Raw genomic sequence first — 13,037 nt, 5'->3', positions numbered from 1 at the left:
CAATTTTGTCTAATTGTAAATGAAGACGAGAAATGGCTGGTTAGCCCGGAAAGTTGCTAACGGCTAGCCAGCGTTACTTGTCATGCTTCTGCATTTATGATGGCTCTTTGGTAGTAACCAGCCAAATCATTTTCATAGTACTTTATAGTTTATTAGTGTTTACTGGTGCTTACTAATAGTTTGTGCAGAAATGCAAGCAGCACAACAGCTTAGAGTTTAAGGTCTTAATACATTGCTGTTCTGCTGTTGTTAGTGCAATAAACCTAGGAACACATTCCAATAACATCACTGTGGTATCATAAATCATTGCTCATCTGAGACCCTAACAAACATCTACCTTCTTTTTACTTTGTGTCAGATGGCAGAGGGAGACAAAGCTGCCAAGAAGAAGAAGCACGGGAGCCGGAACCCGGTTCTGGCCCGGGGCATCGGTCGCTACTCCCGGTCCGCTATGTATGCTCGCAGGGCCATGTACAAGAGGAAGACCAAAACCACTGAGACCAAGGTAAGGGCAGACCTTTGACACCACACAAATTGTTTAATAATGGTCAAAGGCATGCCACTTTTTCTTTGCCACTTGTTTTGATGGTAATTTGTTCTCCTTCAGGTGGAAAAGAAGATCCAGGCTAGACCCAAGGCCACTGTCGTCAAAACCGTTGGAGGAGACAAGAACGGAGGCACTCGTGTTGTCAAACTGCGCAAGATGGTGAGTAATGCATATACATTTGTCCTTTCTATTAAGATTTGTTTTATGTAGATAAAATTTGGAATTCTGTCTGTTCAAACACAGACACAGTTAATGCACAGTGTTTTTAATAGAGTATGTTTATTGCCTTGTGGTCATGTTGTGGTTTTTTGGAGGCAAACATTTGTCCATAAAGTTTATATATTGACAACAACATACAACAGCAATCTAAAGTTTTATTTTCTACTCCGACAGCCCCGCTACTACCCCACAGAGGACGTGCCCCGTAAACTGAAGAGCCATGGGATCAAGCCCTTCTCCCAGCACAAGAGGAACCTGCGTGCCTCCATCACACCAGGAACTGTCCTCATTCTGCTCACTGGGCGCCACCGTGGAAAGGTGACAACAGTTTCTGGCATATGCCTCAATAATGAGTCAGTCTCATCAATTAGCAGGAGCACTTGCAGCTTCACACAGGCTGACTTTTTCAGGCTGTAGCATCAGTTGATGATGTCACATTACAGATGAATATTCTGTTTCAATGTCACCTGGTTTATCTTTAGTGGAAAGTCCACTCTGGGTGTCATAAGAGCAAGGATCTTGCTTTAGGACCAAATCAGCTCTGCTTGCCATAAGTTAAAACTTGCTGGAATCACGAGGTGTTATATTTATTTATTTATTTTTAGGTATTATGTAATCAAAAAACAAAACAAAAACTGTCACCCATAGAAGACTTAGTCAACCCCAAAGGGCATAGTCATGAGTTTTGTTAATGTTGGTCTTGTATACTGAACCATAATGGACACTTTTGTTTTTCAAATGGACAGAAATGTCACTGGAAGTTAGATTGGTACCTATTTGTGGTTCCCTCTAAGGCCCATTCTGAGCCATGAAAAATTTAATATCGTGTAAATCTGTTGGCTTTGTTACTCTAGAAGAGCAAAAACAAATCCTCCACAGTTGGAAACTGCCTTCATGCCATATGAAGGATCCATAGCAGTGATAGCTTTGGTGTCGGTCATGTTTTGTTTGCAATTCATAGTTTAGTTCATTATAGAAGAATTTTCATAGTAATATTAATGAGTTAGTTTTATAGGGCTAGCAGGCAGTTCATGTCAAATATAAACTACATTGAACGTGAACTGCATCACTGCATGAACACGCCAGTGAAGCACTCAGTCTACAGTTAATGGACTTTACCAAAAGAACCCAAGCTGAGGCATATTTCAGCAGTTTGCTAATGATCTGTTGAGCATTATTTTCTGCCATAAATTATCATAGAACTTTAATTTAAAAAAACAAACAAACCAGTGAATAGATGCAAAACACATGGTATCAGATACATTTTTCCTGAAAATAAACCTGCTGAAGGTTGCTTATCAAACACACTGGGTACATCACCATAATCACACCCTCACTACCACAGACATTGTCGCTCCTACTCTTGAATGCTGCATGGGCGAGTTATGGAAGCGAGCGTTCCCACACACTTCAAACTGCGGCTGACCTAAATAATGCTTCAGCTGTGGAACTGAGAGGCAGAGAGGCCCTTCATTAAAATTAGGAGAGCACGTCAAAAATATTACTTTTCTCCAATCTTAATAACTTGGCATTAAAGCCGACTGAGGTTATTAAACTGGTCTACCCACTACCATAGTTAAAATGGTCTTATTCATGTTGACACAGGATATATGGAGCAATGGATGCCATAATGTTAATTCTTAATTCTTTAATGCTTAAATTGCACTTTTTATTTCAGCGCGTGGTCTTCCTGAAGCAGCTCTCCAGTGGTCTCCTGCTCGTCACTGGTAAGGATGGGTTTTGTTCTTCTTTAAATACTGTCATTACTTCACAGTTATGCACATGGCAGTAGAACCTGTAATAAATTAAATTACAAAAAAGATGTTGAGCATCTATTAAACTCTTGTAATCTTTGTTTCCTTTGCACAGGCCCTCTTGCCCTGAACAGAGTCCCCGTGCGCAGGGCCCACCAGAAGTTTGTGATTGCCACAAACACCAAAATTGACATCTCTGGTATGAAGATCCCCAAAACCCTCAACGATGCCTACTTCAAGAAGAAGAAGCTGAGGAGGCCACGTCACCAGGAGGGAGAAATCTTTGATACAGAAAAAGAGGTAATATATATATATATATTCTGAATTTTTACTGTACTGAAAATGAGCTTTTGGATTAAAAACGACTGACTCGTTGGTTTTCTTCACGTACAGAAATTCCAGCTGACAGAGCAGAGGAAGGAGGACCAGAAAGCCGTTGATTCTCAGCTGTTGCCCCTTATCAAGAAAGTACCTCAGCTGCAAGGGTACCTGCGCTCTTCCTTCTTCCTGTCTAATGGCGTCTACCCTCACAAGCTGGTTTTCTAAATGTGTTGAAATAAACAGTGACCGCTTCATGCCATGTCTCATCTGGTTTTTACTTAAATTCTTTGCATATGGTCCTTAATAATTAACCTGGCCAATTCAGTAGCACATTGTAATATACACGTCCATCTATATGGCTCAACTATCCAAAGCAACAAAGGGTGGAGAAGTATCAGAAGTGATGTGATTTTAAAAACATAGTAGCAACAATGAAAGCGAATGTTTACCAAGGTGGTTGAGGCCAGCTATGTTTGTGGTTTGGAGACTGAAACAAACACTGAAGACAGGAGATGAGGTTGATGAATAGGATTAGGGGTGAGTTCAACCTATGGACAACTCATGTTGATTGGCTATGAGGTGAGATCAAGATGATATGGATGAGCAGAGAAGTGTTCTAGCTGTACTCTTAAGGGGTCACTACAGTGGATAATCTCTCCATATAGCCTTTTGCCTTTTTGTTTTGCGTGCACTTTTCATCCTCCTTGGTCTCATGTTTGGCACAAATTTAACAATATATTCTCTCTCTCCTGGCATTAATGTCTTGCCTCTTATGTTCTCCAAACTATTCACCCTGTCTTGTATATGATACACCCCTCCTTCAATCTTCTGGTTGCTCTCCTGACCAGGAAAAAATCTTCACCTGCAACTCACCAGAATTTGAAGCTTGAGCCTACAGGGGTGTGGAAACTCCAGACCACAAGGGCTGGTGTCGTACAGGTTTTAGATCTCAACACATTTGAATCAAATGATTAGTTCATTACCAGGCCTCTGGGGAACTTCGAGACATGTTGAGGAGGTGATTTTACCATTTAAATCAGCTGTGTTGGATCAAGGACACGTCTAAAACCTGCAGGACACAGACCCTAAAGGCCTGGAGTTTGACACCTGTGAGCTACCAGGTGAGTGGAAGGACAAAGAGGTCAATGAAAAGGGAGGATTCAGGATCAACTGATTAAGCCATACTAAGAGCTTTATGAAGAAGATACGTTTTAAGCCTAATCTAAAAAGTAAAGATGGTGTTTGTCTTTCTAATTCCAAACTAAGTTGGTTCCACAGAAGAGAGAGCTGAAGGCTCTGTTTGGGATGCTGAACAAATGTTAAAAAGCAATTCTACATATGAACATTTGAGGACATAATGATCAAAGTCATGGGTGCGGTCAAGGTAATGTTACTTAAAGTAAATGTAGACATTTCTAAGACTTTTTATGACTTAGTACAATAGCCTCACTTTTGTGTCAATTTAGAATAAAACCCTAAAAACACATGTACTTCAATTTGAAACATCTGGCTTTATGATTAAAGCTAGGCGTCACCTGAATAGTAATGGATATATATGCAATGTTTTCCCGCTTTATCCAAGGATAATGCATTGGAACAGAACCCTGTGACTCATCATTTAATGGATTTAATGAACTGAAAGACGCTTTGTCATATCAAGACCTGAGGAAGCACAGATTGGAAACCACTCATCCTGTACAAATGTAACCCCATTACACCATCCTGGAAAGAGACTGGGAGTGGCACAAGTCATGATCATCTTGTTGATGGCGGAGTTATAGATGTGGCCTCAGTATGCAAGATAGTCACATTAACCAATCTGAAAACTGAAATTGAGTGAAATGACCACAGCAGGCATTGGACCCAAACAGCTTAACAGCTATACTTTAATTAAAAAAATGACATGTCTAATGTAACAAGACAAAAATAAATACAAGTGTTTCATCTCTTTAACATGGCCACGTTTTAGTTTTTAGTTTGTTTTTTTTGTTTTAAATCTTCAAAAACAACAAAGTAGAAAGCAGCACAGAAAAAGGCAGCGGCCCCTTGCCAAGGAATGATAAGTGCCTTTTGTGGAGTCAGTCCGTATTGTATATGGTCAGCTGGTGTCGGGAAAACGCTTTCTCCTCCCCTCTCAGCCAGACTTAAACAGCAGAATGGCCACCTGACCCAAGTAGAAGTAAATGAAATGCTTCGTCTCATGAGTCACGTAACTGCCAAAGTTCCTCCCAACGATGCAGTGCCAGGTTGGGTTATACTTCTTGTCAAACTCCTGAGTGGAACAAAAAATAAAAAAATATATTTTTTTTTTAAAAAAGTGCACAAATGTTAAGCGGGTAAGACAATGCCTGCAAATCCTATTTAAGACAAGGTGATGGTCAAAAGTCTTGTTTTTTTCCCCCCCTCTCAAACAGGTGAAGATTTCTTGCACTGATTACATTGTAGTAAAAATTATCTGACCAGATCATGAACCATATTTTCAGATTATTCTTTAAAAAAAAAAAATAATCAAGAAATCCAATTTAAGCCTCCCCCCCAATCATTGGGCAGGGGTAACGGAAAGCACTGAATTTGGAGAAATACACTGGGTGGCCTAGTGTGACAGCTAAGTTTAGATGACATTTTCCACCCATTCAAGGTAAAATATCTGGTCAGATACAAACATATACAAAAAGAGCTGCAAGAAATCACTGATCCCAAATTCCTTATGATATTGGTTTCTTTCCCTACACCACAGAGCTAAAGAATGTGGGCATGAGGCTTCTGAAGGACAGACAGTTCGAGAGGAACAGGTTTCCTCAGGAAGAGAGGAAACAATTGCAAATACCGGGCAGGGTATGTAACTTGCAATGATGCACAGGATGGTTGAGTGCAAAAATAGCCTCAGTCTTCCAGATTTTGCCTGCATGCTTAAGTACAGCCTAGTTTGTGCTTTTTAAAAATGTTTTCTGTTTAGCTTTACCTTTTTAATATATGCAGCGATGTCTTTCTCGATATTGTACTTCTCCAGGGCCTGAGTGGCACACTCCACGGCGTCCTGCTGCATGTCCTCCGACATGTCGGCATTTTTGATCACTGCCTTTCTGTCAGACATGGTTGCCCTGGGAAACCAAAACACAGCGGTGAATTCATCATCCTCACAGGCACACTGGCACGCACACAATACCGCTGACTGGAGAGCCTGAGCATCCTAAGAGTCCTCATCATTGTCTGACTCAAGCCTTTAACTGCTTCAAGACTAGCGACAGAATAAGAAGGGGAAAAACGCCTATTTTAGTGACGACGCCGGTATTACATAATACCTGATACATAATATTTGAGCTAGCTTTTTCTACGAGTGTTGCATAACTTCAATCAGCTGCAGGCTCGCTGGACGCGCGCTCTGCGTAGTTTCTATGGATACGCAGGACATTGCGATTATATAGTCTCACATTTTCCGAGATTTCAGCCACAAGCCTGTGAAATCAGACTGCACAAATTAAACCACATTGCTTCAACTGTCCTACGTTAGAAAACAGTGAGAATGGACGCCTGTCGCTATCTACTTCGGTGCATAAGTTATCAAAATAATACATCCACAGCTCCCGTTAAAACGTAACGTTTGTCAAAAACAGTACTTAATCTGAAGTAAGGTGTCAACAGGAGAGTGGTTTCCTAGCAAACACATGGCCACATGCACAAGCGATGATGATGCGTTAATTAGCTCAAGCACCATAACTAGCTGATCATTCATCCCGAATAAGAAAAAAGGAACAAACATCAGTTAACGTTACACGCAAACATCACGGCTTCAGTAACATTTGCAAGATATTTAATTAAAATCAAATTTCTTCATGCGAATTGGTTGATTTACCTACTAGTCTCTCGTATACTGTTTCTCTAGTTTTAAAGAGATGACCGCTCCTGAAGTGACAACTCCCGCGAAGTGGTTGACACAAAAGTAACGTGGGTGTGTAGCAGTAAGAGACTGCTGGCTCGACGAGTTCCGATTGGCTGATATTAATGCACAAAGCGCCATCATTGGCTGACTCGGGCCTATCTTGCTGGTATTTCTGCTTGCATTTTATTTCAACCCATCATGCCTTGCGGTTGCTGCTGTTGCCGTGGCAATCGTTGTAAATAACTTATACCACTATTAGGATGTACAACAAATTAATTTACCTCTTTTACAAAAAAAATTCACAATTAAGTTAAAAAGTTGTATTTTTCTGTCGTTTAAATTAATTGTTTTGTAAGAGAAATAAAAAACAAACCAAAAAACTTAATGCCAGAGTACTTGAAATTTCTTTCTAGTCGTCTTATCGTCGTTACGACATTATTTTTAATGCCAGAGTAGCATAAGAAAAATAATATATCTCTAAATTATTCACTCATATTTACATTAACATAATTTAACTTAAAACCTACGAAATAAAAACAAACAAAAAAACAAAAACAAACCTGTTGTATATAAGGGGGAAAAACAAACGAACACAAATAGCCCATAGAAACAGTTTTTGGTAAATGCGACGTACCTGGAAAAAGTTGCCTGCAGTAAACAAACCATAATCGTTGAAAATATGGCTTTCAGCTTATATCCCAAGGGTTATGTCATGAATATGGTATATGAACTATTACCTAGTGATTTACATTAGATTTTAAATGTTATAATAAATATAAATAAATAAAAATACAAATATGGTTTTTGTATTGCATTTACTACACTCATACATACAGAAAATGAACAATTTGCATTAACCTCACAGATCCTTTTTTTCTTAAATATTTTCTGACACGTTTGCGTAAACATGTAAAACATATTGTAAGTTGTTAAGTTTTATCTTAATTCAAATATTCAAGTTTTGCATCTTTAGTCTATCCCCTTTCAAAAACAAAGCGTTGAAGATATGATTGTGGTAACCTTCACTACATAGATTTGTTTCACACAAAATAGATTACTCAACTCTACCAGTGCAGTCACACAGCAATGGAGTAAAACAAATATACAAACTAAAACCCCACCAAAACAACTAATTTGTCAAAAGATTTCAATGCCAATTTTGTCCCAAACCAGTTGTATTTGTAAATAACCAGCCTAGCCTGTGAATCATAAATTCCTTGCATGTTCCCTTATAATTTCCAATTGGTCTGCCCAAAGTAGAAAACAAAAATACAATAATATATAAAAAACTATAATTTAAAAACCTTGCACAACTAAAGCAAAGTGTTAAAGAGCACTGTTGTCGAGGGGAATGCTCTGATGACCACAGTCTTCATCGTTTGTGATGCTGAACAAATGTAACAGGAGCCAGTCAACAGTAATTACTTCTTGCAGGTCATTATCCTTTTTTTGGCTTATCAAAAATTAAAAGGTACATATGAGGTAAAATAAAGACATAATAAATTACTAATGAAGATGATTTCAAAAATCTGTTTAAAAACTGATGCAAATGCCTGACTGTGAAGAATTAAACCTCAGGTAATTTTTCTTTCAAAGCATTGTCATGTTTATATCATAATATCATGACTGGGGAAGAAAATTAAAACAAATTAAAATTGTTTCACATTATTTTCTATAAATGTCATGGCTAAGCAGGGATAAGAGTAACACACCAGGAAACATTTATTTTTTTTAGTTCTTTTCTTTTAGGAGAATTGTGGCTTTAATTCCAGATCTAACTGTAAAGCTGTCCTTTGCTTCACTCGCTGCGATCCTTCGGCTCTCTGTATTTGTACTGGATGTAATCAAAGATGTCTTTCTCACTATTCACCAACAGAGGCTCCCCTGCCATACCTACAACAGAAGCACAAAGGAAAACAGCTCATGTTAAAAGCTTATAGTATGAATCACTGGTTGGTGATGAATGATATATATGTTGCTCAGAGCTAGAGAAGAGTTCAGGAAATTCCGTTTTTTTCCTGTTGTTTTAGTCGTTGTTGTTGTTTTTTTGGAACTAACACTCACCAGTGACCCCCAGTGGTCGTATAGTGTACTCGTTGAGAGTGAAGCCCTTCTCCAGTGCGTGGGTCCTCATATTTTTGTTGAAGATGTCACTGCCAGTAAAATACAAAACTCCACAGTAGTACTGATCCTTGGGAATTAACCTTTGAGAATAAATAAAAGACTGTCAGTGAGCAGGAACAAACTACATGTTAAAATATCAAATACAAAAATAGGGTTGCCTCTTTACTGTCTGTGCTGAATAACTGGGAATGCCTGGTACTTGAAAAACAGTACTGGCATTGTTTTAATTACAGCATCACAAATAGATCCCATAAATACACAAAATTAAACATAAGAGCATAGTGCTTAATTATGATTACACATAATCTTGACAAAGAATCCTGAAGCAACAAAATGAATCCCATGAGCCTGTATAAATGTTTCAAATGTAAATGACCAATTTAAAGAAGGGCACCTAATGTCAATACGTCTGTGAAGGTATTCCTCGTCATCCTCATCATTCTGCTGCAGCTGGCAGACTCCCTAGAAAAACAAGATCCAAAACATCATGACCACAGTCATGCGCTACAGCGACTGGGTGCAGTTACAGTACTAACTACATTACAAATCAGTACCTCCTTCAGTAAGACAGAAAATAAACAAGATGCCTCACCATGAACTTGGTGTCTCCTTTGGACAGTGTGTCAGTCACAAACCCGATGGACTCCAAATGCTCAACCACAGCATGAAGGAGTTTTGGCTGCAAAACAGAAACAGAAGAAAAAATAAGATTAAAAAGACATGTCACCCTGTAATTAAACTGAGTGATGGAGTTAAGTCTTACCTGCTTCTCAGTCTGAGAGGTGTAGTTTGGATGGGTCAGCAAAATATCAATATCACCACTCGATGCAGCACCTGGAAGTTATGAACAGTATTAAAAAGGCTCAAGTGGTATTGCAACCTAAAACCTATGGACCAGTAACTTGATACGAATACCTCTCCTGTAGCTTCCACAGATTGTTCCAATATATTCTTGATCAACTTTCTCCAACTCTCCAAGAATAAGAGTCTGGGTAAATACAAGAAATCACAGTGTAAGGGCAGTCTGTATGAAAAAAAAGCATGTAAAGATATTAGAAATATAAAAATCTTGATCACCTCCATCTTTTCCATTTCAGCTCTTGGAATCCTTTTCTCAAACTCTTCAAAGTACCTAAAGACAGCAAAAAACAACTTTAATATCTGAAACATTTTTTCAAAATATTTAAAATACATCAAACCATGATCTGGATGACCAAGAACCTACAAGACAACATCTGGAGAACATTTAGTCACACTTACTTCAGGCCAATCTGTTGATGATGGTTTAGCTTGCGCTCGATCTTTTTCAAATCTAAAAAACAAACAAAAAAACAAAATCAAGAATCCTTCTCATTGAAATTTATTCTATATTTACTTATTTTTTGGTCTTTGCCTTTTTTTTCTGGATTGTAAGTAGAGAGGACAGGAAATTAGAGAGAAAGAGAGGGAAAGAAATGCAGCAAAGGGCCACAGGTCAGCTTGAACCTTGCCTGCTGCGTTCTAGCCATGTGGCGTGTGGTTGCCTGCTCACGGCACTAAGCTAAAAAAAAGAAAAAATTATACTAACCACACAAAATATGTATCAATTTTAATTTGAGGCAAATGCTACACAAACCTTCTAAAGTCTTCACCCCTTCTTCAACAAACTTCCTTGCAGCAGCAGGTCTGAAGTGAACATAAAGCACATACAATGTTACAACAGAAAGTGAATAATATACTTGGTATATTTTAATTCTGAATATGAACATATAATTTTTTTTTATCATAAGTACAGACTGAACATCCAAACAACATACCCAATTCCAGTAACTCTGGTGAGGAAATTGATGGAAGAGCTAGTGTCATCGTTTCGGATCTGTTGGAAGATATAAATGTAGCGCATTAGTCAGTGTAATAACTCAGTACATATACATAAAAATAACTATTAAAAAAATATTTTTACAGTGTGACATCAGTAATGTGATCTCACATTCTTAGACTCACCTTTTCCAGTTTCCTAAGTTTGCCAGTTTGCAGAAACTCATCAATCTTCTCTGCTATTTTAGCTCCAACACCATCCTGTTGAAATGTGACAACAATCATGAGGCTGCTGCTCAGCAGTGTGATCTGCAGTGATTATGTAAGATGTGCAGAGAAGCTGTTGACAAACAGGCTACAACAGAGGCCATCACATAAACAGCAGCATGAGCACATTAGTGGTAGACAAGATAAATAATGACGGGGGTGCTGCCAGGTTTAACAATGTCATTGTGACAGTGAAAGTCACAGATTTTAAAGCACATGGAGAGGATCAAAGATGATCTCTGATTTGACAACATGCAAAGAGAAATCTGCTGTCCTATATGCCAATTCTTTTGTTAAGAAAGAAGATATTTCTTTCATTTATATTTTTTATCTATCAGTCTGCCTATGACAACATATACATACATACCAGTTTCTTGGCCTCTTCTCCATTTTTGATTTTGTGAGGGTACTTAGAAATCGTAGATGCTGCTTTCCTAAGCACAGAAAAAAGGGACCATGTAAGTCTTAGCAAAAAACATATGTAAAATTGAATTAGGCCACTTTTTCTTTAGGTTAATTTCTTTTAGATCATAAGTGTAAACATGACAATGCTATTCTACTTAGTGTATTGTATATTAAATTAACAATGTATCATGTACACCAAGCCAGTGATACAGCATACAGCAAAAACCTAATCATAAATCCAGAAAGTTTATCCTGCACTCGATGCTTTTCTGGTGGACTAGAACACTAGATCATACTTCTCCTATTATAGTTTATCTTAATTGGCTACCTGCTAAATACAAAATCAAATTTAAAATCCTTTTAAGTCCTGAATGACTGGACTCTAGCCTATTATTTCAGCAGAGTCCTTCACTCTCGGACTGGAGGCTTACTTGGCTTACTGGACCCTAAATAACAAAGTTGTAAAGACTTCAGCCATCAGCCCCTTTCCAGTGGAATCAGCTTCCAGTTTATTACTGAAGAGACAGTCACCCTCTCCACTATAAAACTTCCTTTTTGATAACGACAAGGCCTGCTCTGGGGCTTCCCATGATTCAGTTAACCTCTTTTAACACTTTATGTGTTATATACCACTAATGCATGTTATGATTCCTTTTTTACCACCTCCAAGTTCCTGTTGTTGTAAACAGGTCACTACAGACAGGCTCCCCGAACCTAGTTCTACTGGAGGTCTTTTTGGAGGTCCCCCTGTTAAAAGGGGGTTCTTCCTGTGAAGTGCTGCATATCCGATCATGTGGGGTTCACTCTAATAATGTAGTTTTTAGCAACTAAAAAAAAAAAGGAAAAAAAATAGTTATTTCTCTTAACTCTAAGTGTTTTAAAGAAATTCTAATTCAATAAAATGTTGCTTTTAGCATGAGTCTATTCTTAGTCATATAAACGCTGTAATCTTTAATATGGGGGCGTTGTACTAACACCATCATTGATGGCTGAGTGGACGTAATACACTTGAAACGCTTGTTTTATGAAGACCAGTGACTGGGACAGGTTTTCACATAATTATGAACTTACCTGTATGCATTGTATTTGTGTATTGCTCTGTTGACATTTTTCTCGTAGTTGGCCAATTCTGGAAACAGAGGCAGTGTTAGGACAATGCAAGACTTCACATTTCCCTCATGCTAGTTTAATCTTCTGCCAATTCAGCTGAAGGTAGAAGGCATTTAAATGACAAGGCAGATAGCGAGCGAACCAAATCACACGTGTAAGTAATCCAGATAACTAGATCCAACAACTACAACTCCATATTTAAAATATTTTGATACCCGCTACTCGTGCAAAGTTAGTTTACCAGCACGGTGGGTATTTTTATTCAATAACAGAACCCAACTTCCATGCTAGCTACGGTTAGCTGAGTTCAAAAATCTCTTACGTACCGACGAGAAAGTCTGTTATTCCCTCATTTAGCGACTCCTGTGGCGCTTTCCTCTTGCTCATTTTGAATCTGACAGTCTCTCAAATAAACGCTGGAAAGATATATGAGCGTTTATGTAGGCACAAGAGCCTGAAGCTCGTTTTATTTCCAGCTAGCCTCCTACTAGCAGGTTGGCTTAGGCTAGCTCTCACGCCAAACAATGAACGATAATGTAGAGGGGGCGGGGCGTGCGTAAACCGTCATCGTTAGCCACGGCGTTCACATCTGCTTCAACTAGTATAATTATAG

At 38.5% G+C, this 13,037-nt stretch overlaps 3 protein-coding genes across 4 annotated transcripts; 1 reads left to right on the top strand and 2 right to left on the bottom strand.

Annotated features, from left to right (window-relative positions):
* The first annotated feature begins 331 nt into the window (after positions 1 to 331).
* Positions 332 to 3,095, top strand: rpl6 (ribosomal protein L6). The gene is made up of 6 exons (XM_026188164.1): positions 332 to 505; positions 608 to 706; positions 941 to 1,084; positions 2,445 to 2,493; positions 2,636 to 2,820; positions 2,914 to 3,095. Exons 1-6 carry the CDS (start codon positions 359 to 361, stop codon positions 3,064 to 3,066), a joined length of 777 nt encoding a protein of 258 aa, XP_026043949.1. The 5' UTR covers positions 332 to 358; the 3' UTR covers positions 3,067 to 3,095.
* Positions 3,096 to 4,698: 1,603 nt separating this feature from the next.
* On the bottom strand, positions 4,699 to 6,826 carry dynll1 (dynein, light chain, LC8-type 1). Of its 2 annotated transcripts, none has more exons than XM_026188520.1 (3): positions 6,695 to 6,826; positions 5,804 to 5,942; positions 4,699 to 5,113 (listed from the first exon to the last, which is right to left on the bottom strand). In XM_026188520.1, exons 2-3 carry the CDS (start codon positions 5,933 to 5,935, stop codon positions 4,976 to 4,978), a joined length of 270 nt encoding a protein of 89 aa, XP_026044305.1. In that variant the 5' UTR covers positions 5,936 to 5,942; positions 6,695 to 6,826; the 3' UTR covers positions 4,699 to 4,975. The 2 variants fall into 2 exon arrangements, with proteins under 2 accessions (XP_026044305.1, XP_026044306.1); XM_026188521.1 differs by having other exon boundaries at positions 6,699 to 6,826.
* A 693-nt stretch (positions 6,827 to 7,519) lies between these two features.
* Positions 7,520 to 13,002, bottom strand: polb (polymerase (DNA directed), beta). Its single transcript, XM_026188409.1, has 14 exons — positions 12,751 to 13,002; positions 12,386 to 12,443; positions 11,277 to 11,343; positions 10,829 to 10,903; positions 10,642 to 10,700; positions 10,461 to 10,510; positions 10,106 to 10,157; positions 9,923 to 9,977; positions 9,761 to 9,833; positions 9,609 to 9,679; positions 9,438 to 9,524; positions 9,240 to 9,307; positions 8,786 to 8,925; positions 7,520 to 8,614 (listed from the first exon to the last, which is right to left on the bottom strand). Exons 1-14 carry the CDS (start codon positions 12,809 to 12,811, stop codon positions 8,520 to 8,522), a joined length of 1,011 nt encoding a protein of 336 aa, XP_026044194.1. The 5' UTR covers positions 12,812 to 13,002; the 3' UTR covers positions 7,520 to 8,519.
* Positions 13,003 to 13,037: the final 35 nt, after the last annotated feature.

This window comes from Astatotilapia calliptera, chromosome 12, assembly GCF_900246225.1.
Source record: "Astatotilapia calliptera chromosome 12, fAstCal1.2, whole genome shotgun sequence".
In the NCBI taxonomy this organism is placed as follows: Eukaryota; Metazoa; Chordata; class Actinopteri; order Cichliformes; family Cichlidae; genus Astatotilapia; species Astatotilapia calliptera.
This window is presented reverse-complemented; position numbering and strand designations above follow the sequence as displayed.

Bases quoted from the DNA above. Each gene is read 5' to 3' on its own strand.
- rpl6 (XM_026188164.1), top strand. From the start codon at position 359: ATGGCAGAGGGAGACAAAGCTGCCAAGAAGAAGAAGCACGGGAGCCGG. The intron at 506-607 runs GTAAGGGCAGAC...GTTCTCCTTCAG, and splicing joins CCAAAACCACTGAGACCAAG to GTGGAAAAGAAGATCCAGGC. The intron at 2,494-2,635 runs GTAAGGATGGGT...TCCTTTGCACAG, and splicing joins TGGTCTCCTGCTCGTCACTG to GCCCTCTTGCCCTGAACAGA.
- dynll1 (XM_026188520.1), bottom strand. From the start codon at position 5,935: ATGTCTGACAGAAAGGCAGTGATCAAAAATGCCGACATGTCGGAGGAC. The intron at 5,114-5,803 runs GTAAAGCTAAAC...TGTTCCACTCAG, and splicing joins TCGCTGCATATATTAAAAAG to GAGTTTGACAAGAAGTATAA.
- polb (XM_026188409.1), bottom strand. From the start codon at position 12,811: ATGAGCAAGAGGAAAGCGCCACAGGAGTCGCTAAATGAGGGAATAACA. The intron at 10,701-10,828 runs GTGAGTCTAAGA...ATCTTCCAACAG, and splicing joins AACTTAGGAAACTGGAAAAG to ATCCGAAACGATGACACTAG. The intron at 8,926-9,239 runs GTGCCCTTCTTT...TTATTCTCAAAG, and splicing joins CACAGACGTATTGACATTAG to GTTAATTCCCAAGGATCAGT.